The 25,303-nt window shown below is 51.9% G+C and overlaps 1 protein-coding gene across 5 annotated transcripts in view; it reads left to right on the top strand.

Moving 5' to 3' along the window:
• Nucleotides 1-1,574: 1,574 nt before the first annotated feature.
• The window catches only part of SPICE1 (spindle and centriole associated protein 1), an 89,913-nt gene continuing 66,184 nt past the window's right edge, over nucleotides 1,575-25,303 (top strand). For 2 of the 5 annotated variants that reach the window (XM_088450770.1, XM_088450771.1), the window contains exons 1-10: nucleotides 1,575-1,773; nucleotides 4,705-4,800; nucleotides 5,148-5,195; nucleotides 6,576-6,722; nucleotides 9,155-9,257; nucleotides 10,927-11,048; nucleotides 11,216-11,307; nucleotides 15,869-15,966; nucleotides 16,404-16,517; nucleotides 17,899-18,167. In XM_088450770.1, the coding sequence (XP_088306896.1) occupies nucleotides 4,705-4,800; nucleotides 5,148-5,195; nucleotides 6,576-6,722; nucleotides 9,155-9,257; nucleotides 10,927-11,048; nucleotides 11,216-11,307; nucleotides 15,869-15,966; nucleotides 16,404-16,517; nucleotides 17,899-18,167 (1,089 nt within the window). In that variant the 5' untranslated portion in view covers nucleotides 1,575-1,773. Of the gene's footprint in view, nucleotides 1,817-4,704; nucleotides 4,801-5,147; nucleotides 5,196-6,575; nucleotides 6,723-9,154; nucleotides 9,258-10,926; nucleotides 11,049-11,215; nucleotides 11,308-15,868; nucleotides 15,967-16,403; nucleotides 16,518-17,898; nucleotides 18,168-25,303 lie in introns of all 5 variants that reach the window. The other 3 variants (XM_088450772.1, XM_088450768.1, XM_088450769.1) reach the window with 2 other exon arrangements.

Raw genomic sequence — 25,303 nt, 5'->3', positions numbered from 1 at the left:
AGTGCTGCTGAGGCTCTGCAGGATTACAGAGTGCTGCTGAGGCTCTGCAGGGTTACAGGGAGCCGCTGAGGCTCTGCAGGGTTACAGGGTGCTGCTGACAGTGCTGAGGCTCTGCAGGATTACAGAGTGCTGCTGAGGCTCTGCAGGATTACAGAGTGCTGCTGAGGCTCTGCAGGGTTACAGGGAGCCGCTGAGGCTCTGCATGGTTACAGGGTGCTGCTGACAGTGCTGAGGCTCTGCAGGATTACAGAGTGCTGCTGAGGCTCTGCAGGGTTACAGGGAGCCGCTGAGGCTCTGCATGGTTACAGGGTGCTGCTGACAGTGCTGAGGCTCTGCAGGATTACAGAGTGCTGCTGAGGCTCTGCAGGGTTACAGGGAGCCGCTGAGGCTCTGCATGGTTACAGGGTGCTGCTGACAGTGCTGAGGCTCTGCAGGATTACAGAGTGCTGCTGAGGCTCTGCAGGGTTACAGGGAGCCGCTGAGGCTCTGCAGGGTTACAGGGTGCTGCTGACAGTGCTGAGGCTCTGCAGGATTACAGAGTGCTGCTGAGGCTCTGCAGGATTACAGAGTGCTGCTGAGGCTCTGCAGGGTTACAGGGAGCCGCTGAGGCTCTGCATGGTTACAGGGTGCTGCTGACAGTGCTGAGGCTCTGCAGGATTACAGAGTGCTGCTGAGGCTCTGCAGGGTTACAGGGAGCCGCTGAGGCTCTGCAGGGTTACAGGGTGCTGCTGACAGTGCTGAGGCTCTGCAGGATTACAGAGTGCTGCTGAGGCTCTGCAGGGTTACAGGGAGCCGCTGAGGCTCTGCAGGGTTACAGGGTGCTGCTGACAGTGCTGAGGCTCTGCAGGATTACAGAGTGCTGCTGAGGCTCTGCAGGGTTACAGGGAGCCGCTGAGGCTCTGCAGGGTTACAGGGTGCTGCTGACAGTGCTGAGGCTCTGCAGGATTACAGAGTGCTGCTGAGGCTCTGCAGGGTTACAGGGAGCCGCTGAGGCTCTGCATGGTTACAGGGTGCTGCTGACAGTGCTGAGGCTCTGCAGGATTACAGAGTGCTGCTGAGGCTCTGCAGGGTTACAGGGAGCCGCTGAGGCTCTGCATGGTTACAGGGTGCTGCTGACAGTGCTGAGGCTCTGCAGGATTACAGAGTGCTGCTGAGGCTCTGCAGGGTTACAGGGAGCCGCTGAGGCTCTGCATGGTTACAGGGTGCTGCTGACAGTGCTGAGGCTCTGCAGGATTACAGAGTGCTGCTGAGGCTCTGCAGGGTTACAGGGAGCCGCTGAGGCTCTGCATGGTTACAGGGTGCTGCTGACAGTGCTGAGGCTCTGCAGGATTACAGAGTGCTGCTGAGGCTCTGCAGGGTTACAGGGAGCCGCTGAGGCTCTGCAGGGTTACAGGGTGCTGCTGACAGTGCTGAGGCTCTGCAGGATTACAGAGTGCTGCTGAGGCTCTGCAGGGTTACAGGGAGCCGCTGAGGCTCTGCAGGGTTGCAGGGTGCTGCTGACAGTGCTGAGGCTCTGCAGGATTACAGAGTGCTGCTGAGGCTCTGCAGGGTTACAGGGAGCCGCTGAGGCTCTGCAGGGTTGCAGGGTGCTGCTGACAGTGCTGAGGCTCTGCTGCCGCCGCAGCGGCCCCGGGCCTGTGTCAGTTGGGTGACGGCTGCCGGTTGTCATGGTGCCCGGGCCGGAGGTGACGTACGGGCGGGTCTCCTGAGCGGATTGGAGCTGTGAGCGGCGGTAGCGTTCAATCCTACAGACGCCAACAGTCCGGGAGAGAGGTGAGAGCTGCCCGTCTGCCCTGGGTGATGTGCTCGGGCCTCGGTGTGTCACTGCTTCCTAGGAGATTGTGTTCTGGGGGGTGGTACTGGTGCCTGCGGTGTGGGGGGTGACTGGGTGGTACTGGTGCCTGCGGTGTGGGGGGTGACTGGGTGAAGTGCCTGCAGTGTGGGGGGGTGACTGGGTGGTACTGGTGTGGGGGGTGACTCGGTGAAGTGCCTGTGGTATGGGGGGTGGCACTGGTGCCTGCGGTGTGGGGGTCCTGGGGGTTGATTGGGGGATGTGGCTGCAGTGTGTGGGGTGACTGGGTGAAGTATCTGCGGTGTGGGGGGTGACTGGGGGATGTGTTTTGTGGTCTGGGGGTGGCACTGGTGGCTGGGTGATGTGGCTGCGCCCTAGGGGGTAGCACTGGCGACTGAGTGATATGCCTGCGGTTGGGTGGCACTTGTGGTTGGGTGATGTGCCTTGGGTCTGGGCGGTGGCACTGGTGGCTGCGGTGTAGGTGGTGGCAGGTGGTACCAGTGGCTGGGTAATTTGCCTGTTTTCTGGGGGTGATGCTGGTGGCTGGCTGATGTGCCTGCAGTCTGGGCGATGGCACTGGTGCCTGTGGTCTGGGGTGGTACTGGTGGCTGGGTGATGTGGCTGCGCCCTAGGGGGTAGCACTGGCGACTGAGTGATATGCCTGCGGTTGGGTGGCACTTGTGGTTGGGTGATGTGCCTTGGGTCTGGGCGGTGGCACTGGTGGCTGCGGTGTAGGTGGTGGCAGGTGGTACCAGTGGCTGGGTAATTTGCCTGTTTTCTGGGGGTGATGCTGGTGGCTGGCTGATGTGCCTGCAGTCTGGGCGATGGCACTGGTGCCTGTGGTCTGGGGTGGTACTGGTGCTTTCTGAATTGCTTTTGGTCTGGTGGGTGGCACCGGTGCATGGTTGATGTGTCAGCAGTCTCGGAGGTGGCACTGGTGCCTGGGTGATTAGCCTTCTGTCTGGGTTGTGGCACTGATGCTAGGGTGATGTGTCAGCAGTCTGGTGGGTGCCTGGGTGATGTCTGTGGTTGGGGTGGGGGGCATTGGGTGGCACTGGTGTTTGGGTGATGTTTTCCGATTGTGGGCTTCATAATGATTTTTAATGTATTTAATTTTGGATTTTTTAAATTTATTTACTTCAATTCACTACTGGCTCTACACTGGGAGTTATTTACCTGGAGGTATAACCATAGAGAGACCCATATCCTGAGCCTAGTGCAATGTGCTCCACAATGACTATCCCTAATTATTTATGCTTATATTGCTGCACTTCAATCTATTTGCCTGATTATTAAATGTGTTATTATATGTTTGATATTTTTGCCTATTTATTATAAAATGAAATCTTTTTAAAGGAGAAGCTTGCTCTTTTGTTGGTTATTGTAGGCACCTAATTTACCACACAGCTGGGCGCAACCAGGGACTTTTTTTCTGTTGGGGTGATGTGCCTCCGGTCTGGAGGTGGCACTGGTTCTGGCTTATGTTCCTGTGGTACGGGTGCTGGCACTGGTGACTGTAGAAATGTCTGGTGGGTGGCACTGTTGGCTGGCAGATGTGCCTGTGGTCTCAGGTGTGGCCACTGGTGGTTGATGTGCCCATGGTCCTGGTTGGCACTGGTGGCTGGGTAATGTCTCTGCATTGCGCTTCTATTTGTCCACATATTTACATTATATTAACCATAAATAATTTGATTTGGTGCTGGACCACCAACCTGAGGCACCCCTGCAAGTGTCCCAAGGAACCTCAGGGTGCCGCACAGTTTGGGAACCACTGCTCTAACCTTTATTAAGCATGTCAAGTATTTTATATAGCTTCTTTGCATATCATATAATATTTAGAGCATGGCTCAACAATTTGATAGTTGCGTATACAGAACTATTACTTGTGTTAGCAGCAGGGGGCAGCATTGTATTAATAAGCAAATACTAATGCTAAATATTTCTTGACACATAATAAAGGGGTTCTGCTCATTATTTTTGAGGATCCAGACGTGACCTTGCATGCCAGCATTTGTTAATCAAGCTCCATCACTTCCCACAATAGGTGCATAGAACTCTTTATCAACAGGTGCACATTCCTGTCTTCAGCATGTCAGCATACATTTGAACAAACCAGTATTCAGAGTTGAACTCTTATCACTCATCTCTAGAAGGCTGGATACATCAATGCTGTGAGCCACAAAAACAGAAGCAATACAACTGGAAATTAGAAATATAGCTCTTTTTTTATGCTGCCAGAAAAGTCTGACATTAGTCCAAACTCTTTGGGATCATATAAATGTATTCACAGAAGTGTGAAATTGTATTGAAGGGATAAAAAATGCTGGGTGAGGTGGCGGCGGCAGCACTGGGGCCTGTGTGATGTGACTCGGGTGTGGCATTGATGCCTGTGTGATGTGACTGCGGTCTAGGAGTTGGCACTGGTACCTGTGTGATATGGCTAGGGGGGGGGGGACTGTTGCCTGTGTGATGTGTCTGCTGTCTGGGGGGAGGGTCACTGGTGGCCTGCCGATGTACCCGTAGTCTGAGGGTTGGCACTGGTGCCTGTGTAATGTAACTGTGGTCTGGGGAAAGTGGGAGGGCACTGCCTGCAGTCTGTGCTGGTGGTTCCGGTGCATGGGTAATGTGATTATGGTCTTGGGTGATACTGGTGGCTTTCTGATATACCTGCAGTCTGAGGGTGGCAATGGTGCCTGGGTGATGTGCCTGCAGTCTGAGGGGTGGCACTGGTGCCCGGGTGATGTGTTTATGGTCTGAGGGGTGGCAATGGTGCCTGGGTGATGTGCCTGCAGTCTGAGGGGTGGCACTGGTGCCTGGGTGATGTACCTGCGGTCTGAGGGGTGGCACTGGTGCCTGGGTAATGGAAACTACAGTCTTGCTGCACGGTATATCTCTTCTGCTCTGCTTTTCAGATGTCACATGCCAGATACCCCCGACCTGTGTGCGGCCGATCATGCCGGAAGAAAACAACGATGAAGAAGAAGACCTCACAACGGCAGGCATGGGATGTGAGTTTATGTTTAGGAATGTAAAAAGAGAGGGGCCAGTAACAAGAACGTAAGGGTACAGGGACTAATGTGAACATGTCTGCTACAGTGTAGCCTATTGATTGACTGGGATGCAGTAGCTCCTGATTGCCAGTCGGGCCTGGGGAATGCCAATCGGGACATACCGCTGGGATGTCACTGGTCTTCGTGAGCTGATAGACTACATACTGTTTTAGCCCAGGATATGGATACCTCTTCTGTGTGTTTCACAGGCTCACTTTAGATCCCCCAGTGTACACACCCATGTTTCTTTGCATCGGATAATATCTACCAGCAGTCGGTTCATGCCCGATCCCTGTGTTTTTCAGAGTTCAGTCCAAGATCTCACTGTTTACCGTGCAACCCCGGAAGAGCTGGTGAGTGGCCAGATGGGACTCGGCTCCTATATATGCATGTTCAGAAGTCTGTAATATGGTGTCAGGATACCCAGTGTTAGAACAGTAGTTTGCTAGGTGTGCCCAGATCCTTAGGTTCGGCAATCACACAGGTAAGGAGGTAGGGGTACAATAGCACCTTTATTACATGATAATGTGTAATACAATAAATAGGGAGAGTCCAGATTTAAGGATAATCCTTTAAACAGGCTCACTACTGCCCTCCGTGCGCTGACTCCTGTTCCGGTCTTTGTGTGAGGGTCCCGGCACTCAGAAAAGCTCTCCAACTGCATGGTGGGGCTCTGGGTCTCCGTCACCCTGCTGCAGGCTACCACCTGCTGATCCCCTGCCACACTGCTAGCACAGTCCTAGGGGTGGTGACCTCTGCTGATTGGAGCTGTGGGATTAGGGGCTGGAGATGGAAGGGAGGAAGGCTGGGTCCTGTGCAGGCTACCACCTGCTGATCCCCTGCCACACAGTCTAGCACAGTCCTAGGGGAGAAAAATAGGGAATGATGGTGTTGGCCTTCTTTCAGATCTCACATAGGGGGTCTATGTACTAAGCCTTGGAGAGAGATAAAGAGGACGGTGATAAAGTACCAACCAATCAGCTCGTAACTGTCACTTTTCAAACACAGCCAGTAACATGACAGTTAGGAGCTGATTGGTTGATACATTATCTTCATCCACTTTCTGTTTTCAAGGCTTAGTAAATAGACCCCATAGTGCCCAGTCACTCCCAGAATTAACCCCTTACACGCTTTTGGGACATGCGTGAGATTTCAGCTGTTATTTAGCTGGGTAACACAGGAAATATTCTTAAATAATCCCAAACCATTGTTTTAGCGTAAAGTTGTCCCGTGGATGGATTGTTAGCGGTAGCCTCGTCACACATGGTACAGCCATTCTTTCTCCCATAGATTTATAGGACAGCTGTATTATGTAAGAGATAAGTCACTGAGGAAAGAGGCTGGTGCCAGAGATGAGCCTTCGATGGATGTGGTTTAGCTGTTTATGGATGAATGTTTGATTGTCCTATGATAAAGGATAAGGCAGACTTGTTTTTTTTTTTTGTAGGTTTACCTATAATGACAATTACAGACATAAAGGTTTCATTGAAAAGGAGTTTTTGGGGCAGTCGTTTTCTTTTTCTTTTCTCCCTTGTGTTTGCTCAGGTCCTGTGCCCTGGAGGTTGGTTAATAGTAAATTAAGTTCTCTGTGGGGGAGGGGGGTGATCTTTGAGAAGGGGGGAGGTAGGCGTCTTGCAGTTAGGGTGCTTACAGCCCCCTATACCCAATGGGTTAGAGAAAAGGATGTTATGTAAGCACAAAAATTAAATTGCTTCCTTTCTGTTTATTTCTAGGCTCATCGACATGAGATCCACAAGTCGAAAAATCAGTGTCTGGTCCATCTGGATCTTCAGAAGCAAGAACTGAGGAAGAAGATGAGGAAGCTGTATGGCAGCTGCTCAGACCCCATGGAAGAGAGACATTTGGCCATAATGATGGAGGTAATGGGTGGTTGTGGGCATCGCGGAAGGCCTATAACACATTGCGCTGGCTGACAAGTTCAGGGATATTAATACAGAGTATTTACAAAGTCACCGCGCTCTATATACTCCATGGTAATCCAGTGTCACCCATTAGACTGCGAGAAAGTGATTTAATATTAGTGCAAAGATCCTATTTTCCATTAACCTTGTAACTGGCGAATATTTTTTTCCAAAAATGTTCCCAAAATACTTTTTTTTTTAATTTATTGTCAAATTATGCCAATAACCGCTATTTAAACCTGATTCAGTATCATTTTCTGCAGAAATGTGCAGTTTTGTTTATACATTTACATGATTTGATGCTTTTTTTTTTTTTTCTTTTTTACAATCAACAACTTTGGAACATTTTTGAAAATATTTAGGTTTATATAGTAAAGAAAACCCCATAAATCCTTCTTCTTGATGTTTTTAGATAACGGTGAGTTCCAGCGTGGGGGAGCTGCCTTTCCTCTCACTGCATTCTGGCAGAAGGGGATTAGGGATGCTGGCTGGGTGGTGGATTGTACATCCAATCACTATGTCCAGCAGTGATTGGGACACAGGAGGGACAGAGGCGGAGCTGAAGCCGGAAAGAGGGTCCGGGGACAGATCAGGGCAGCCAAGGAGGGGGTGGGGGTATTGCTGGCTGTGCAGGCCCGGGGACATAGCAGCCGGAAGGGAGGGTCACACTGGCTGCACGATCACTGCTGGTCTCATTGATGAGGACACAGCAGCAGCTGTGGCTACCAGGAGCTGCAGCTGCTGCTATAAAGACATGACTGCCTGTAGCCGCTTTAGGAGGAGGTCACGCTTGATGCACGATCACTGTGGCCAGCAAGTGATCGGGACATGGTGGAGGGGCAGCCATGGGTGCAGGGGGACCAGCAGGTTTGGCTGCTGGAAGATTAACTTCCCGCAGCCACCTAGCGGGCATTTCTGGCTGGTCACATCAGATGCAACCATATCAGAGAAAGACCAGTCTGGTGTGGCCAGCAGCATTGCTGCCAGGGAACATAGACTGGAGGAAGGCACGGCTGCAGTGTTCCTTTAGCATTCGGGCTGCAGGAAGAGAGTCTCTTCCTGCAGCCACGGCCTGGGAGAAGAGGAGGAGACTGGGGGCGGAGCCGCGGGGTCAACAGAGGCTGAGCCAGGCGGCTGCTAGAAGATTAGCTTCCAGCAGCTGCAGGTGGGCGTTTCTGACACTGTTGCGTCAGTTGCGCCCGTGTCAGGGTAAGCCCAGCTTGGCAAGTGGTTAAGGAAGAATTCCGCTGACATTTGAGAATGTAGTGTTGGGTGGAGTTTAGTGCATTATGCTGCTTTACATGATTTCATGTGCCTGGAACTTGCCAATCATTTTCCTCCAATTTGTTGCAGTCCTTGCAGACTTTAACGCACTCTGCTACCACCACTCACCTGTTTCATACACACACGGGCCTATTTATTAAAGTTATTTTTGCGGTATATCTCCCGAAAACATCTGTTTTCAGGTGATAACCCTCAAATATTAAGCATCCCCAAAATGTAACAAGGAGGGACCACAGCGGATATCGGCTTAATTTCCAACAGAAGCCTCAGCTCCCATTGCTTTCTGTGGATTATGTTGTGCTGCCGGATTTGCCGTGCTCCTGAATGCGAAGCCCCAGCCACTAACGGCATCAGGGCCATAGAGAGTCAGGAAGGGGGCGCAGCTGAGAGAGCAAAGGAAGAAGCAGTGCGATCCCATTACTTCTCAGTAATTACCTGGACGTGCTCCTATGGGAATCTCTGTCCCGCCGTATCACCAATGGTAAATCCTAGCAAATAATGGTTCCTTCTTGCCATGAATTGCAGCGATCGGTGTTCTTTCTTTTCAGGGTCCCCACAGTGATGTAATCGGTGGCCCTTTTTCATAAACTTCCCATTCATGTGCGTGTTTAATAGAAGCTTCGGGAGATAGAATTGCATTGTGAACTGTTGGAGCCCGCAGGTGACCCAGTAGATTGTGGGGGTAACACTGGGTCCCAGTTAAGTAGATTCGGTATAAAATAATTGTTAGTTAACCTCAATAAAACTTTTTATTTTTTTACGTTAATAATTAGCAAAACTTTTACAACAAGCAATAAAACATTGTTAGGTTCTAGATATGAGCTGTACTATGGAGGGTGTTGGGGTAGTGGTTAAAAGTCCTGACTGCAAGACTGTGACAGTTGGACACTTGCAGGAAGCTCTCCCCCATTTACCTTAGCCGGGTGCTCTTATCCAGTGCACCGTAATTAGATGGTAAACTCTGTGGGTACACACAACTGTGATAAAACTTCAGTGTACAGTGCTGCATGTAGACCGATAATACATGATCTAGGTATTAACCGTGTGTTCTGGGAATGTCATGGACACGCATTGGCACATGTTACATTCTGTGTTTCCTGTGCCAGATACTCTCTGATCGGTACCAGACGAAAGATGTCCTGGAGCGCTCAGACCGGGCAATGGCTGTTGTGAAGGATCTGTTTGGAGACGCTCCCCGCAGGCGCACAGGTAGTATTGACAGTCTAGATTACTGCTGGCTTTGGTGTATGGGACTTGTGTTTGCATATGCAGTGGCGTAACTATAGAGGGTGCAAGTGGTGTGCTTGCTATGGGGCCCTGCGGCCTAGGGGGCCTGCCGGCCCAGCCAGCTACCCCCTGCATCCTGCAAACTTTGCACCTGTATGCGGCTGCGGCAGCTCTTGCGGAACAGTGCCGATGTAATTTTTAATAAGGCCAAGTTGCGACCCAATAAGAACTCCCGGACCAGCAGCGGCTGCTGGTCCGCGAGATCCAATTGTCTCGCGACCAGCACCTGTTGGGAAATGACATTGGCGCTGTTTCCACATGGCTGTATACAGGTGCTGGCGGCCCGGCACCCAATTCTCCAGGGCACACGAGAATAGAGGCTGGTGGACGGACACAAGGGGGAGGGGAGATGCTCCCAGAGGGACACAGGGAGAGTTGCTGGACGATGGTGGGGGGTAGCATAATAGCGTAGGTAAGGGACAATACTGTGTGTGGCATTACAGTGGGACATAATGTGTTATAAGGGGCATTATAGTGTGTGGCATAATGTAAGGGACATTACTGTGGGATATAATGTATAAGGGCATTACTACTGTGTTATAAGGGGCACTACAACTGTGTGGCATAATGTTTATAAGGACTACAACTGAATGAGGGGGCCCATTAAACATTTGCTATGGGGCCCACAAAGTTCTAGTTATACCCATCTCCATAAGAGCTGGAGAACCACAGGTGGCCGAAGGCTGGCGTCAGGCATGCGCTTTGAATGCCCCCTTCAATTCAGCCCGTCATACTGGGAGTGAGCGCTATGGGCGGTATCACCTGAGAACGGTTCACCTGGCTGGAATAAAGTTCGTTAGAGCCAACAAAAGTTGTGTTACTGCTGCAGAATGTAACTTTATTCACGTTTCCTATGCGGCAGTGACTGGCAGTATTGTAGTTGGGGAAATACGGCTGTGAGGTGTGACTTTTTCGCATTAGTTTTTATTATTTGTGCATTTAACTTTTATTTGCGCTGAGATAAAACGCTGTACTAAATCCGCCCCATCTGACATTACACTTGACACACTCTGGGAGCCATTTGGGTTGATCTTACCCAGCACGTAACAGAACTGAACCTATAACAGCTGAGACTATTGCGCCATCCTCTCGGCACGCTACAACCACAGTCTGACCATGTCGTGACTCTTCTCTAGCGCCATTATAAGAGGTCACAATCATCACACAGATCTTTGAAGCATAAGAAGTTAATTTCTAGCAAGTTTTCTTATAGGTCTGGCCACATGTATAATGATCCCATAGCCTGTCCTTTGTGATGTCATAGCTGCCCATCACTTGGCCACGCCTCCATGTTGTGTCAGATGCAAGGACAAGGTTGGACGGGGAGCACTGCGTGGAAAGATGAGGAGTGTAAGTGTAATGCCTAGAGGTAGTAGCACTTTATTTATACAGTACACAGTTACAGAAGGAACGTATACGAGGGTTAAAGGAACTTTAATAGACTATACGTTTAGGCACAGTACGTTCGTCTTTATGTTTCCATCATATATCAGTGTTGTTTTGTTTGAGACTGACACTTGATGTATTACTGGGGATAAATAGCCTGTGGCTATACTATTGCGTATCGCTGACCTATTACTGTCACCTCTAGGTTTCCCCAATGTCACCATGGCTCCGTCCTGCGACTTGGATACATCTTGCAGTGTCTTTGTTCAGAGAAAGGACCGTCCCACCCAGCTGTCCATCCTCAGCGAGAGCGTCATGGACCCACAGGTAACAGGGAGACGGATGCTGGAGGCGGTTGTCTCAGCGTTAGAGGTTCTAGCTTCTCTATCTTTTATTAGTAGGATATGTGTGTAAGTTCTCTTCTTGCCCTGGGAACTCCCAGCTATATAGCTGATGTATTGGGAAATTGTGCTTAATCTCGTCTGATTATTTAGGCTCTTAACGAAGTGGAGGGGACTCCATGTGAGAGCAGCTCTGATGAGGGGGATATTTCTGCCAGCTTCCAGCCTAGTCTCCGCACAGACAGGTGAGTGACTCTGTGGATATTGATACAGATTGTAAGCTCTGTGGCACCTTTGGTTACTGCTGATATATAGGGAAACGCGATATGACTGAGGCTACACAAGGCCTGTGAAAATGGCATCAACGTTGGTGCCAGGCGTTTAGAACACTGCCTTGAACTACAGCTCCTAGTATGGCACACAACGTATGCCCGGGCTTGCAGCCTTTGGGGCTGATTTCTGCAGCAGTTGGGGGGGGGGGGGTAGATTTGTGCAGCAGTTGGGGGGGGGAGATTTGTGCAGCAGTTGGGGGGGAGATTTGTGCAGCAGTCGGGGGGGGGGCGGAGATTTGTGCAGCAGTCGGGGGGGGGGGGGGGAGAATTATGCAGCAGTCGGGGGGGGGGAATTATGCAGCAGTCGGGGGGGGAGATTTGTGCAGTAGTTGGGGCACAATTATGCAGCAGTCGGGGGGGGGGGGGAGATTTGTGCAGCAGTTGGGGATTCGTGCAGCAGTCGGGGGGGAGATTTGTGCAGCAGTTGGGGGGGGGAGATTTGTGCAGCAGTTGGGGGGGAGATTTGTGCAGCAGTCGGGGGGGGGGGGAGAATTATGCAGCAGTCGGGGGGGGAATTATGCAGCAGTCGGGGGGGGGAGATTTGTGCAGTAGTTGGGGCACAATTATGCAGCAGTCGGGGGGGGGGGGGATTTGTGCAGCAGTTGGGGATTCGTGCAGCAGTCGGGGGGGAGATTTGTGCAGCAGTTGGGGGGGGGAGATTTGTGCAGCAGTTGGGGGGGAGATTTGTGCAGCAGTCGGGGGGGGGGGGAGAATTATGCAGCAGTCGGGGGGGGGAATTATGCAGCAGTCGGGGGGGAGATTTGTGCAGTAGTTGGGGCACAATTATGCAGCAGTCGGGGGGGGGGGAGATTTGTGCAGCAGTTGGGGATTCGTGCAGCAGTCGGGGGGGAGATTTGTGCAGCAGTTGGGGGGGGAGATTTGTGCAGCAGTCGGGGGGGGAGATTTGTGCAGCAGTCGGGGGGGGAGATTTGTGCAGCAGTCGGGGGGGGAGATTTGTGCAGCAGTCGGGGGGGGAGATTTGTGCAGCAGTCGAGGGGGGGGGGGAGATTTGTGCAGCAGTCGGGGGGGGGGAGATTTGTGCAGCAGTCGGGGGGGGGGGGGAGATTTGTGCAGCAGTCGGGGGGGGGAGATTTGTGCAGCAGTCGGGGGGGGAGATTTGTGCAGCAGTCGGGGGGGAGATTTGTGCAGCAGTCGGGGGGGGGGATTTGTGCAGCAGTTGGGGGGGATTTGTGCAGCAGTTGGGGGGGATTTGTGCAGCAGTTGGGGGGGATTTGTGCAGCAGTTGGGGGGGATTTGTGCAGCAGTTGGGGGGGATTTGTGCAGCAGTTGGTGGGGATTTGTGCAGCAGTTGGTGGGGATTTGTGCAGCAGTTGGTGGGGATTTGTGCAGCAGTTGGTGGGGATTTGTGCAGCAGTTGGGGGGGATTTGTGCAGCAGTTGGGGGGGATTTGTGCAGCAGTTGGGGGGGATTTGTGCAGCAGTTGGGGGGGATTTGTGCAGCAGTTGGGGGGGATTTGTGCAGCAGTTGGGGGGGATTTGTGCAGCAGTTGGGGGGGATTTGTGCAGCAGTTGGGGGGGATTTGTGCAGCAGTTGGGGGGGATTTGTGCAGCAGTTGGGGGGGATTTGTGCAGCAGTTGGGGGGGATTTGTGCAGCAGTTTGGGGGAGATTTTTGCAGCAGTTGGGGGGGGGGAGATTTGTGCAGCAGTTGGGGCAGAATTATGCAGTAGTTGGTGGGGATTTGTGCAGCAGTTGGGGGGGATTTGTGCAGCAGTTGGGGCAGAATTATGCAGCAGTTGGGGGGGATTTGTGCAGCAGTTGGGGGGGATTTGTGCAGCAGTTGGGGGGGATTTGTGCAGCAGTTGGGGGGGATTTGTGCAGCAGTTGGGGGGGATTTGTGCAGCAGTTGGGGGGGATTTGTGCAGCAGTTTGGGGGAGATTTTTGCAGCAGTTGGGGGGGGGGGGAGATTTGTGCAGCAGTTGGGGCAGAATTATGCAGTAGTTGGTGGGGATTTGTGCAGCAGTTGGGGGGGATTTGTGCAGCAGTTGGGGCAGAATTATGCAGCAGTTGGGGGGGATTTGTGCAGCAGTTGGGGGGGATTTGTGCAGCAGTTGGGGGGGATTTGTGCAGCAGTTGGGGGGGATTTGTGCAGCAGTTGGGGGGGATTTGTGCAGCAGTTGGGGGGGATTTGTGCAGCAGTTTGGGGGAGATTTTTGCAGCAGTTGGGGGGGGGGGGAGATTTGTGCAGCAGTTGGGGCAGAATTATGCAGTAGTTGGTGGGGATTTGTGCAGCAGTTGGGGGGGATTTGTGCAGCAGTTGGGGGGGATTTGTGCAGCAGTTGGGGCAGAATTATGCAGCAGTTGGGGGGGATTTGTGCAGCAGTTGGGGGGGATTTGTGCAGCAGTTGGGGGGGATTTTTGCAGCAGTTGGGGGGGGGGGGATTTGTGCAGCAGTTGGGGCAGAATTATGCAGTAGTCGGGGTGCCACCTGTATTTATATAAAGTCTGCATTTCTCTTCCTGTTCCCTGTTGTGAAATGTTAGATTGTGAATTAGGCCTGACGGGAAATCCAACAATAGCAGCTGAGTTATGTAATTATGGGGGAGATTTATCAAAGCTTGGAGAGAGATAAAGTACTAACCAATCAGCTTGTAACTGTCATATTACAGGCAGAGTTAGAAAAATTACAATTCGATTAATCTGTACTATATCTCTCTCCAAGCTTTGATAAATCTCCCCCGATGTATCTGTGGGTTTGTGATGTAAGATGTAAACCTCATACAGGACAGTGATTGACTGCTATGAACAGTGGGGTTGATTTGGAGTTGGGAGTGACTTTACACCTTGATAGCACCATGCTGCACTGCAGGGGCAGAGGTAGTGATGCTGGGTACACACTTAACAGATATATCTGTAGATGATGATTGTTCAGTGTGTAGGAGGAGGCGGGTCCCGCTGGCCGGGGGTGGGGGTGGGCCCACCCACCCCCGCCCCCTTTCGGCGGCTCACCCCCTTTCCGTGGCTCACCCCCTTTCCGCGGCTGCTGCTGCATGAGCCCTCCCCCTCTCCGCGGCTGCCGCTGCATGTGTACGGGCGGTCTGCAGACATATCTGTACATCGGCTCTGCAGCACAGCCAATGCCATATGTCTATGAATGACGTTGTTCACAGACATATCGCGTTTACGCACTGGCCGGTGGGCAGCTGATATATCGGCCGATCAACTTATCGGCCGATATATCTGTCAGTGTGAACCCAGCTTTAGATTTGGGAGGAGAGCGTCCTAGGTGTAATGTAAATTGCAGTGTAAGAATAAAGCTTTCTGGCATCTGTGTTCTACATGCAAAAGCTGCCAGTATTTACCCTGCATGCACACATAATACATGTACTCCTGGCCCAACCTGCCACATTGTGTTACATTGTGTTAACCAGTTGAACCGGATGAGCTATATCCGCTGCTTCTCTCTACTGAACCTGGATGTTTACTGGTTCTAGACCTGATAATTCTCCTACGGATGGACAATGAGCGTGATCCTAACAGGTTGGCCGATTGGTGGGATGCTGGCTGCGGTCACTACATTGCTTGTTAAGTATTGAGATGTGATGTGTGTCAGGTTCACACGGCTATTGCTCTGTGCCGGGCTCAGTAATTGCACAATACTTCTATTTGTGTCTGCCCAGCGCGCTTCCAGATCCGTGCCCGCTAGCCGGTCCGCAGAGCCCCTGCTGGAAAATCAGCCTGTTTTGGGCTGGGAACTGTCTGTGGCAGAGTGAAATAGTCATTACAAAGTCCACCCTACTAATACTGCTTAGGTCAGCATCATTTATTCACGAGACTGAGGGGAGCCCAGTGCTGCCACTATTACTGGTCACTCTCGTCTGTCTCAGAGTTACTAGTTTCATGTAAATGCGCCTTCCTGTATAAAGGTGTCCATCTGAAAGGAATCGCAACCTCCGAGGCGCACTCACGCAGCTGGCACATGAAGTCACAAAACAGCATTTGGGCTGGAAGTCAGCCCGTCTAATGAGCGAGGGGACCTCAGGATTCATTGTGTGTCACAGTTGAAATGTTTTTTATTTCTTTATTATGTTGGTACATTGCATCTGGAACGAATGCAGCTTGAAGGCTGAAAACGAAAATCAAATCCTTGTGTGCAGCCTCCGACAACGGATGGTCCGCACATCCCCCTTTAGTGTGTTACTGTGACCAATACGCCCTCGGCAAGGAACGCCCTGATCCAAAGCTGCCGATGAGCCGTAAAAATGGATTCAGCGTGTGCGCTTTGAACAACAGCTCTTATCGTTGTTGTCGTGTTGTTACCTTGCAATGAGTAGAGTAACACTGATTCTTAAATTCGTTTTTAAAATCTGCCAACTCTGTTATTTGGTATGGGTAGATAATTGCATCTCACAGACGCCCTCAGCTTGGCTGGCATCTTGGTGATGGGTCTGCTCTTTGGGGAGAGGTGCCCAGCAGTGATACTTTTATTTATGTGCTGTTTTGCTATCTGCCAGGGTTTATCAGATATTGCACGAGCAGAGCTTACATCACACTCCTCAACAATCGTTTGTAACACCGAAAAGCACAGGTCACCCGCTGAGAGGCCAGACAGGTAAGAACATGTGAGAGGGTGTACAGATCTTATTACGGGGTTCTCTGATTGCTCTTCTATTAATGTGACCCTGTCACATACATGCGACTGAACCAATGTTCATAGACTGAGGCCTAGGAATGAGTAACAGGAGTGCAGGTTCCTTGGGAATTGGTAGCTGCATTCTCCTAAATAATGGTTCAGCCTACCAAGTAGGTGTCTCCACTGTGTGTATTTATAATGATAATGACGCTGATCCCCTTGTCGCTCAGTTTCACTTACCTTCCTGTCTTCATATTTGTTTCATTAGTCTTCCCCCTTTCTCACCGTGATGTTCTACTGCGTTCAGTTATGTTCAGTGTGCGCTTTCAGTCACTTTTATTGGATAACTGGTATTTTCCACACATCGGAAAATTTTTATCACACAGTTTTTTTTATATCTGGGCTTCTTTCTCCAGCGTTAAACGCCACCGCAGCGGTCACCAAGGTGAAGACCCGCCTTACAGGGGAGGAACAAGTACAACCGGATGGACTGATTGGCCGAGTCCTGAACCCCCAGCCCAAAAACCTCAGTAAGCTCAAAACTAAGGGTCAGAGGGCTGCTGAGCCCCAATGCATCAGACTAAGGTGTACAAGGAGAGTCCTCCCAACTAAAGGTCAGAAGGGTGCTGAGCCCCAAATCATCAGACTAAGGTGTACAAGGGGAGTACTCCCAACTAAAGGGCAGAAGGGTGCTGAGCCCCAAATCATCAGACTAAGGTGTACAAGGAGAGTCCTCCCAACTAAAGGTCAGAAGGGTGCTGAGCCCCAAATCATCAGACTAAGGTGTACAAGGGGAGTACTCCCAACTAAAGGTCAGAAGGGTGCTGAGCCCCAAATCATCAGACTAAGGTGTACAAGGAGAGTCCTCCCAACTAAAGGTCAGAAGGGTGCTGAGCCCCAAATCATCAGACTAAGGTGTACAAGGGGAGTACTCCCAACTAAAGGTCAGAGGGGTGCTGAGCCCCAGTGTATCAGACTAAGGTGTACAAGGGGAGTACTCCCAACTAAAGGTCAGAAGGGTGCTGAGCCCCAATGCATCAGACTAAGGTGTACAAGGAGAATACTCCCAACTAAAGGTCAGAAGGGTGCAGAGCCCCAATGAATCAGACTAAGGTGAACAAAGGGAGTACTCCTACCTAAAGGTCAGAGTGGTTCTGAACTTCTGTGTTATAGTTATAATTGTGTGCAAGGGGAGTACTCTTAATAAGAGGTTAGAGCAGTGTTGAGCTTCAATGTCTTAGATTAATGTGTGCAAGGGGGGTACTCCCAAGTAGATGTTATTCCCCAGTGTATCAGATTAAGCTGTGTAAGGGAGTACTCCCAACTAATGGTTAGAGCGTTCCTGAGCTTCAGTGTATCTGATTAAGATGTATAAGGCAGGTACTCCCAACTGCAGTTTAGAGGGGTGCTAATCTCCAATATATAAGATGAAGGTGTGTAAAGAGAGTACTCCCAGCTAAAGGTCAGCGTAGCAGCATCACCATAAAGCCAAGCCCAAATATTCCATGGGTGGTACTGTTGCACGTGTAGAGGAGGAGGGTGTATGCACCTATACTAAACCCTCCATCTGTTGATCAGAGTAAGATAAACTGGGCCGCGTGACAGAAGACTTCATTTGTTGACCTGAAAACCCTCCATCTGTCAGTTACATGCGTTATTTCTCTGTATACTTGTATCTAACCGCTCCCCAGTGTGTGTAATATACCTAGAACCCCCTGTCACTGCCAGAGCATCACTCTGTGTCCACCACTTATTATTCCCATGGACCGCTGTACACAATGTTTTGCTGGTCACTGATAAACGATGGAACCTGGGAAGGATAGTTAAGTAATTGTGGTCACTGCGCCCACAAACCGTCCCCCATCTTATGTCTCTATAGTAATATCCTAATCCCCTCTCATTCTACTCTAGGGAAGAAAAATAACTCCTCAAACGTTCCCTCCTACCAGAGAATGGGGGAGCGCCCGCTGTCCGTGGCCTCCGCCTGCGACATGACCAGCTGCAGCAGCTCCAGCCTGGACCTTTTAAGCCAGATCATAAAAGAGGTGGAGGAAGAACTTGAGGCCTATGAGAGGGAGACAGGCCGGGAGGTAGCTTCATTGCCCCAAGCTCAGGGGCTGACGGGCTTCACCTTGTCTCTTGTCAGCTCCCTAAAGCGGTTGGTGTCCTACCAAAAGGAGGTAAGACTGATTGGATGGGGCGTACGGGGGGATCTGTAAAGGTGGGGTCTGCAGATTCTTTGTTTATGAGTTCAGAGAGTTCCAGCTTCTCCTCGGCTCCTGCGGCTCTAGGACAGGTTCAGGGTCCAGACATTGAGTCATGTCAGTAAATTGTCATTTTTCTGCTTGTGAGAAAGTGGAAATTGAAGCTTTTATTTCAGAGGCAAAATAATAAAGTGCTCTCGTCACTATGTGACCTGTTATTACTACCCCATTTGTTTTACCTAGTGGGAATACTAAAGGCGGCCATACACTGCGCAGTTATTGGCTGATCATTGCACAATGTAGGACAGCGACCCAGCAGCAATTATCGCTCTGTCAGAAATCTTCCAGCATGCCCAACAGATGTGATTATTGCTGCTGGGACCATAGAGACAGACCAGTTATATGACAGTGTATGGCAATGTCTGATCCCACAGTACATGGCCAGCATAGGGATCAGGTGTATGGTGATACTCCTGTGCATGGCATTGCCCAGCTTTCATAGCGGCTCTGATTATAGTGCATTAGAGGGTCATTGTTTTTGTGTTTCATCCTATGGACATCACTGGGTATTTACAATGACAGGTGCTTGGGAACTTCAGATTTACAAAAGTGCAAGATTACCCCCCTAATCCATTAGCTGCTTTTCTTTTCTAAATTTACAGTTCCCCCACCGGGTCCAATATTCTGTGATTGGCATCTCTCAGCCACAGCCACTGCTTCTTACTGACAACAGTCTGCTCCTACTGTGGAGGAACAGTGGTAAAAGTTTTTGTCTGGATGTCAATCCAAATTTCCAGCCTGGAGCAGATGGACCAGCAGCCTTTGGGGGGACCCACACAGATGGTGTAGCCAGCCTCTGGCCCAGGCGCTATGTTGGATCTTATGCAGCTTAAAGGTCTGATTGCAGAGTACATGCTTAGTGCCGCGTGGATTGAAGCTAATCGCAGAGTACAGATCTCAGACTGATCGGAGGGCCCTGCTTAGTGCTGCGTGAATTGAGGCTGATCGCAGAGTACAGATCTCTGGCTGATTGGAGGGCCCTGCTTAGTGCTGCGTGAATTGAGGCTGATCGCAGAGTACAGATCTCTGGCTGATTGAAGGGCCCTGCTTAGTGCTGCGTGAATTGAGGCTGATCGCAAAGTACAGATCTCGTGCTGATTGGAGGGGCCTGCTTAGTGCTGCGTGAATTGAGGCTGATCGCAGAGTACAGATCTCTGGCTGATTGGAGGGTCCTGCTTAGTGCTGCGTGAATTGAGGCTGATCGCAGAGTACAGATCTCAGGCTGATTGGAGGCCCTGCTTAGTGCCGCGTGAATTGAGGCTGATCGCAGAGTACAGGTCTCGGGCTGATTGGAGGGCCCTGCTTAGTGCCAGCGTGGTCTTAGGCTGATCGCAGAGTACAAATCTCGGGCTGATTGGAGGGCCCTGCTTAGTGCCACGTGAATTGAGGCTGATCGCAGAGTACAGATCTCGGGCTGATTGGAGGGCCCTGCTTAGTGCCGTGTGAATTGAGGCTGACGCAGAGTACAGATCTCGGGCTGATTGGAGGGCCCTGCTTAGTGCCGCGTGGACTGAGGCTGATCGCAGAGTACAGATCTCGGGCTGATTGGAGGGCCCTGCTTAGTGCCGCGTGAATGGAGGCTAATCGCAGAGTACAGATCTTGGGCTGATTGGAGGGCCCTGCTTAGTGCCGCGTGAATTGAGGCTGATCGCAGAGTACAGATCTCGGGCTGATTGGAGTGCCCTGCTTAGTGCCGCGTGGACTGAGACTGATCGCAGTGTACAAATCTCGGGCTGATTGGAGGGCCCTGCTTAGTGCCGTGTGGACTGAGGCTGATCGCAGAGTACAGTTCTCGGGCTGATTGGAGGGTCCTGCTTAGTGCCGCGTGGACTGAGGCTGATCGCAGCGTACAGTTCTCAGGCTGATTGGAGGGTCCTGCTTAGTGCCGCGTGGACTGAGGCTGATCGCAGAGTACAGATCTCGGGCTGATTGGAGGGCCCTGCTTAGTGCCGCGTGGACTGAGGATGATCGCAGAGTACAGATCTCGGGCTGATTGGAGGGGCCCATCGGTAGTGCTTTCTGCTTTGCCTTGGTAAAGATGCGAAGCAGGAAGAGTTTTATAGCGACAGTTTTTATATCCTCCCTTTGGGTCTTGTTACCGCTCCCTGCCCTGCCTGGTGTTACCGCTCCCTGCCCTGCCTGGTGTTACCGCTCCCTGTCCTGCCCTGCCTGGTGTTACCGCTCCCTGTCCTGCCCTGCCTGGTGTTACCGCTCCCTGTCCTGTCCTGCCTGGTGTTACCGTTCCCTGTCCTGTCCTGCCTGGTGTTACCGCTCCCTGTTCTGCCTGGTGTTACCGCTCCCTGTTCTGCCTGGTGTTGCCGCTCCCTGTCCTTTCCTGCCTGGTGTTACCGCTCCCTGTTCTGCCTGGTGTTACCGCTCCCTGTTCTGCCTGGTGTTACCGCTCCCTGTCCTGCCCTGCCTGGTGTTACCGCTCCCTGTCCTGCCCTGCCTGGTGTTACCGCTCCCTGTCCTGCCCTGCCTGGTGTTACCGCTCCCTGTCCTGCCCTGCCTGGTGTTACCGCTCCCTGTCCTGCCCTGCCTGGTGTTACCGCTCCCTGTCCTGTCCTGCCTGGTGTTACCGCTCCCTGTCCTGTCCTGCCTGGTGTTACCGCTCCCTGTTCTGCCTGGTGTTACCGCTCCCTGTCCTGCCTGGTGTTGCCGCTCCCTGTCCTGTCCTGCCTGGTGTTTCCGCTCCCTGTCCTTTCCTGCCTGGTGTTTCCGCTCCCTGTCCTTTCCTGCCTGGTGTTGCCGCTCCCTGTCCTGTCCTGCCTGGTGTTACCGCTCCCTGTCCTGCCTGGTGTTACCGCTCCCTGTCCTTTCCTGCCTGGTGTTTCCTGCCTGGTGTTTCCGCTCCCTGTCCTTTCCTGCCTGGTGTTACCGCTCCCTGTCCTGTCCTGCCTGGTGTTACCGCTCCCTGTCCTGTCCTGCCTGGTGTTTCCGCTCCCTGTCCTTTCCTGCCTGGTGTTTCCGCTCCCTGTCCTGTCCTGCCTGGTGTTACCGCTCCCTGTCCTGTCCTGCCTGGTGTTACCGCTCCCTGTCCTGTCCTGCCTGGTGTTACCGCTCCCTGTCCTGTCCTGCCTGGCGTTACCGCTCCCTGTCCTGTCCTGCCTGGCGTTACCGCTCCCTGTCCTGTCCTGCCTGGTGTTACCGCTCCCTGTCCTGTCCTGCCTGGTGTTACCGCTCCCTGTCCTGTCCTGCCTGGTGTTACCGCTCCCTGTCCTGTCCTGCCTGGTGTTACCGCTCCCTGTCCTGTCCTGCCTGGTGTTACCGCTCCCTGTCCTGTCCTGCCTGGTGTTACCGCTCCCTGTCCTGTCCTGCCTGGTGTTACCGCTCCCTGTCCTGTCCTGCCTGGTGTTACCGCTCCCTGTCCTGTCCTGCCTGGTGTTACCGCTCCCTGTCCTGTCCTGCCTGGTGTTACCGCTCCCTGTCCTGTCCTGCCTGGTGTTACCGCTCCCTGTCCTGTCCTGCCTGGTGTTACCGCTCCCTGTCCTGTCCTGCCTGGTGTTACCGCTCCCTGTCCTGTCCTGCCTGGTGTTACCGCTCCCTGTCCTGTCCTGCCTGGTGTTACCGCTCCCTGTCCTGTCCTGCCTGGTGTTACCGCTCCCTGTCCTGTCCTGCCTGGTGTTACCGCTTCCTGCCCTGCCTGGTGTTACCGCTTCCTGCCCTGCCTGGTGTTACCGCTTCCTGTCCTGTCCTGCCTGGTGTTACCGCTCCCTGCCCTGCCTGGTGTATCCGCTCCCTGCCCTGCCTGGTGTTACCGCTCCCTGCCCTGCCTGGTGTTACCGCTCCCTGTCCTTTCCTGCCTGGTGTTACCGCTTCCTGCCCTGCCTGGTTTTACCGCTCCCTGTCCTGTCCTGCCTGGTGTTACCGCTCCCTGCCCTGCCTGGTGTATCCGCTCCCTGCCCTGCCTGGTGTATCCGCTCCCTGCCCTGCCTGGTGTTACCGCTCCCTGCCCTGCCTGGTGTTACCGCTCCCTGTCCTTTCCTGCCTGGTGTTACCGCTCCCTGTCTTGCCTTGTGTTACCGCTCCCTGTCCTGTCCTGCCTTGTGTTACCGCTCCCTGTCCTGTCCTGCCTGGTGTTTCCGCTCCCTGTCCTTTCCTGCCTGGTGTTACCGCTCCCTGTCCTGTCCTGCCTGGTGTTACCGCTCCCTGTCCTGCCTGGTGTTACCGCTCCCTGTCCTGTCCTGCCTGGTGTTGTCGCTCCCTGTCCTGCCTGGTATTACCGCTCCCTGTCCTGTCCTGCCTGGTGTTACCGATCCCTGTCCTGTCCTGCCTGGTGTTACCGCTCCCTGCCCTGCCTGGTGTTACCGCTCCCTGCCCTGCCTGGGGTGAAGGTCACTGCTGTAATTACAGGAGTACACAAAGAAAGGTGACTTGGGCTGTCAGCGGTGCCGATATCGTTGGAAAAGGCACATGTGAACATGATTGTGATAATTATCAGCCTCTACAGCAATTATCCGTTTATTATGAGAAATAGGCAATATAGTAACGAGTCTGTTGTTTATTCTCCTTAATATTCTATGTTCTGTCTGTTAAAGACACTAAACTACTAATGATATAAATTAGGGGTGAGCGGGTTCGGATTTCTGAAATCCGAACCCCCCCGAGCCCCCCCGATCCGAGTCCGATCCGAATCAGGCTCGACTTTTCCCGCCTGACTCGGATCTGAAATCGAGGCAAAACGTCATCATCCCGCCTTCCGAGTCTCGCGGGTTTTGGATCCTATATAAGGTACCCACGTCGGCGCCATTTTCTCACTCGGCTGTGGACAGTGAAGAGGGAGGGTGGGAGTTAGGGCTGTGTAGTGTAGTGTAGTGTAGTGTAGTGCTGCTGTTGTCCACTACTTCAAAGTCCATAGGGGCTGGCTGTGTTGTGCTGTGCTGCTGTTGTTAATAGGGGCTGTGTCCACTACTTCAAAGTCCATAGGGGCTGGCTGGACTGTGTTGTGCAGTCAGTTCTCCATAGGGGCTGTGTCCACTCCAAAGTCCTGTGCAGTGTCCCAGTCCTAAAGGAGTGCTGCAGTGTTGTCCAGGGGGTGCTCTGTCCATCAGGGGTGCTCCCCCCAAGTGCTAAAAAAATAATATATTTTCTGTGTTTGTGAATTGTGTGCGCAGTAGCCGCACGTGCATCAACAAAGTAGTGCCAAGCGTGCGCCTGTGTCATAAGTAAAGGGCCGGCTGGCTTGACCGTTAAGGGTGCTGTAACCCCCGAAAGTACACTCCAGTCCAAACCAAAAAAAAAATTATTTTCTGTGTTTGTGAATTGTGTGCGCAGTAGCCGCACGTGCATCAACAAAGTAGTGCCAAGCGTGCGCCTGTGTCATAAGTAAAGGGCCGGCTGGCTTGACCGTTAAGGGTGCTGTAACCCCCGAAAGTACACTCCAGTCCAAACCAAAAAAAAAATTATTTTCTGTGTTTGTGAATTGTGTGCGCAGTAGCCGCACGTGCATCAACAAAGTAGTGCCAAGCGTGCGCCTGTGTCATAAGTAAAGGGCCGGCTGGCTTGACCGTTAAGGGTGCTGTAACCCCCGAAAGTACACTCCAGTCCAAACCCAAAAAAAAATTATTTTCTGTGTTTGTGAATTGTGTGCGCAGTAGCCGCACGTGCATCAACAAAGTAGTGCCAAGCGTGCGCCTGTGTCATAAGTAAAGGGCCGGCTGGCTTGACCGTTAAGGGTGCTGTAACCCCCGAAAGTACACTCCAGTCCAAACCAAAAAAAAAATTATTTTCTGTGTTTGTGAATTGTGTGCGCAGTAGCCGCACGTGCATCAACAAAGTAGTGCCAAGCGTGCGCCTGTGTCATAAGTAAAGGGCCGGCTGGCTTGACCGTTAAAGGGTGCTGTAACCCCCAAAGTACACTCCAGTCCAAACCAAAAAAAAAATTATTTTCTGTGTTTGTGAATTGTGTGCGCAGTAGCCGCACGTGCATCAACAAAGTAGTGCCAAGCGTGCGCCTGTGTCATAAGTAAAGGGCCGGCTGGCTTGACCGTTAAAGGGTGCTGTAACCCCCAAAGTACACTCCAGTCCAAACCAAAAAAAAAATTATTTTCTGGGTTTAGCCGCACGTATATATCAAATCGATATAACATAAATGGAGGACCAAACTTTCTCCGATAAAAATAAAATAGAGAAAGATCAAGAACCACTTCCTCCTAGTGCTGAAGCTGCTGCCACTAGTCATGACATAGACGATAACATGCCATCAACGTCGTCTGCCAAGGCCGATGCCCAATGTCATAGTAGAGGGCACATACAATCCCAAATGGCAAAGTTCAGGAAAATGACCTTGAAAAAGACATTTAAATCAGCTGAAGAGAAACGTAAACTTGCCAATATGCCATTTACGACACGGAGTGGCAAGGAACGGCTAAGGTCGATCCCTAGTATGTTCATGACTAGTGGTTCAGCTTCACATGACGATGGAAGCCCTCCTCCCACTAAAAAAATCAAAAGAGTTAAGCTGGCAAAAGCACAGCGAAGAACTGTGCTTTCTAAGAAGATATCACAAATCCCCAAGGAGAGTCCAAGTGTGGTGGTGGTTGCGATGCCTGACCTTCCCAGCACTGGACGGGAAGAGGTGGCTCTTTCCACCATTTGCACGCCCCCTGCAAGTGCTGAAAGGAGCACCCACAGTCCACTTGCTGATATGCAAATTGAAGATGTCACTGTTGAAGTACAACAGGATGAGGATACTGGTGTAGCTGGCGCTGAGGAGGAAGTTGGCGAGGAGGATTCTGATGGTGATGTGGTTTGTTTAAATCAGGCTCCGGGGGAGACAGTTGTTGTCCGTGGGATGAAAAAGCCCATCACGGTCATGCCTGGGCAGAAGACCAAACATTCCACCTCTTTGGTCTGGCAATATTTCTATCCAAATCCGGACAACAACTGTCTTGCCATATGTACCATATGTAAAGGTGAAATAAGTAGGGGTAGGGACGTCAACCACCTAGGAACATCCTCCCTTATACGGCACCTGCAGCGCGTTCATAAAAAGTTACTGTCAAGTTCAGAAACTTTGGCTAAGACCGTAAGCAGTCCAGGGAAACCTAAAT

The sequence above is a fragment of the Taudactylus pleione genome, unplaced genomic scaffold (assembly GCF_031769625.1).
Source record: "Taudactylus pleione unplaced genomic scaffold, aTauple2 ptg000523l, whole genome shotgun sequence".
Lineage (NCBI taxonomy): Eukaryota > Metazoa > Chordata > Amphibia > Anura > Myobatrachidae > Taudactylus > Taudactylus pleione.
The sequence above is the reverse complement of the archived record's forward strand: the minus strand, read 5'-3'. Positions and strand labels throughout refer to the sequence as shown.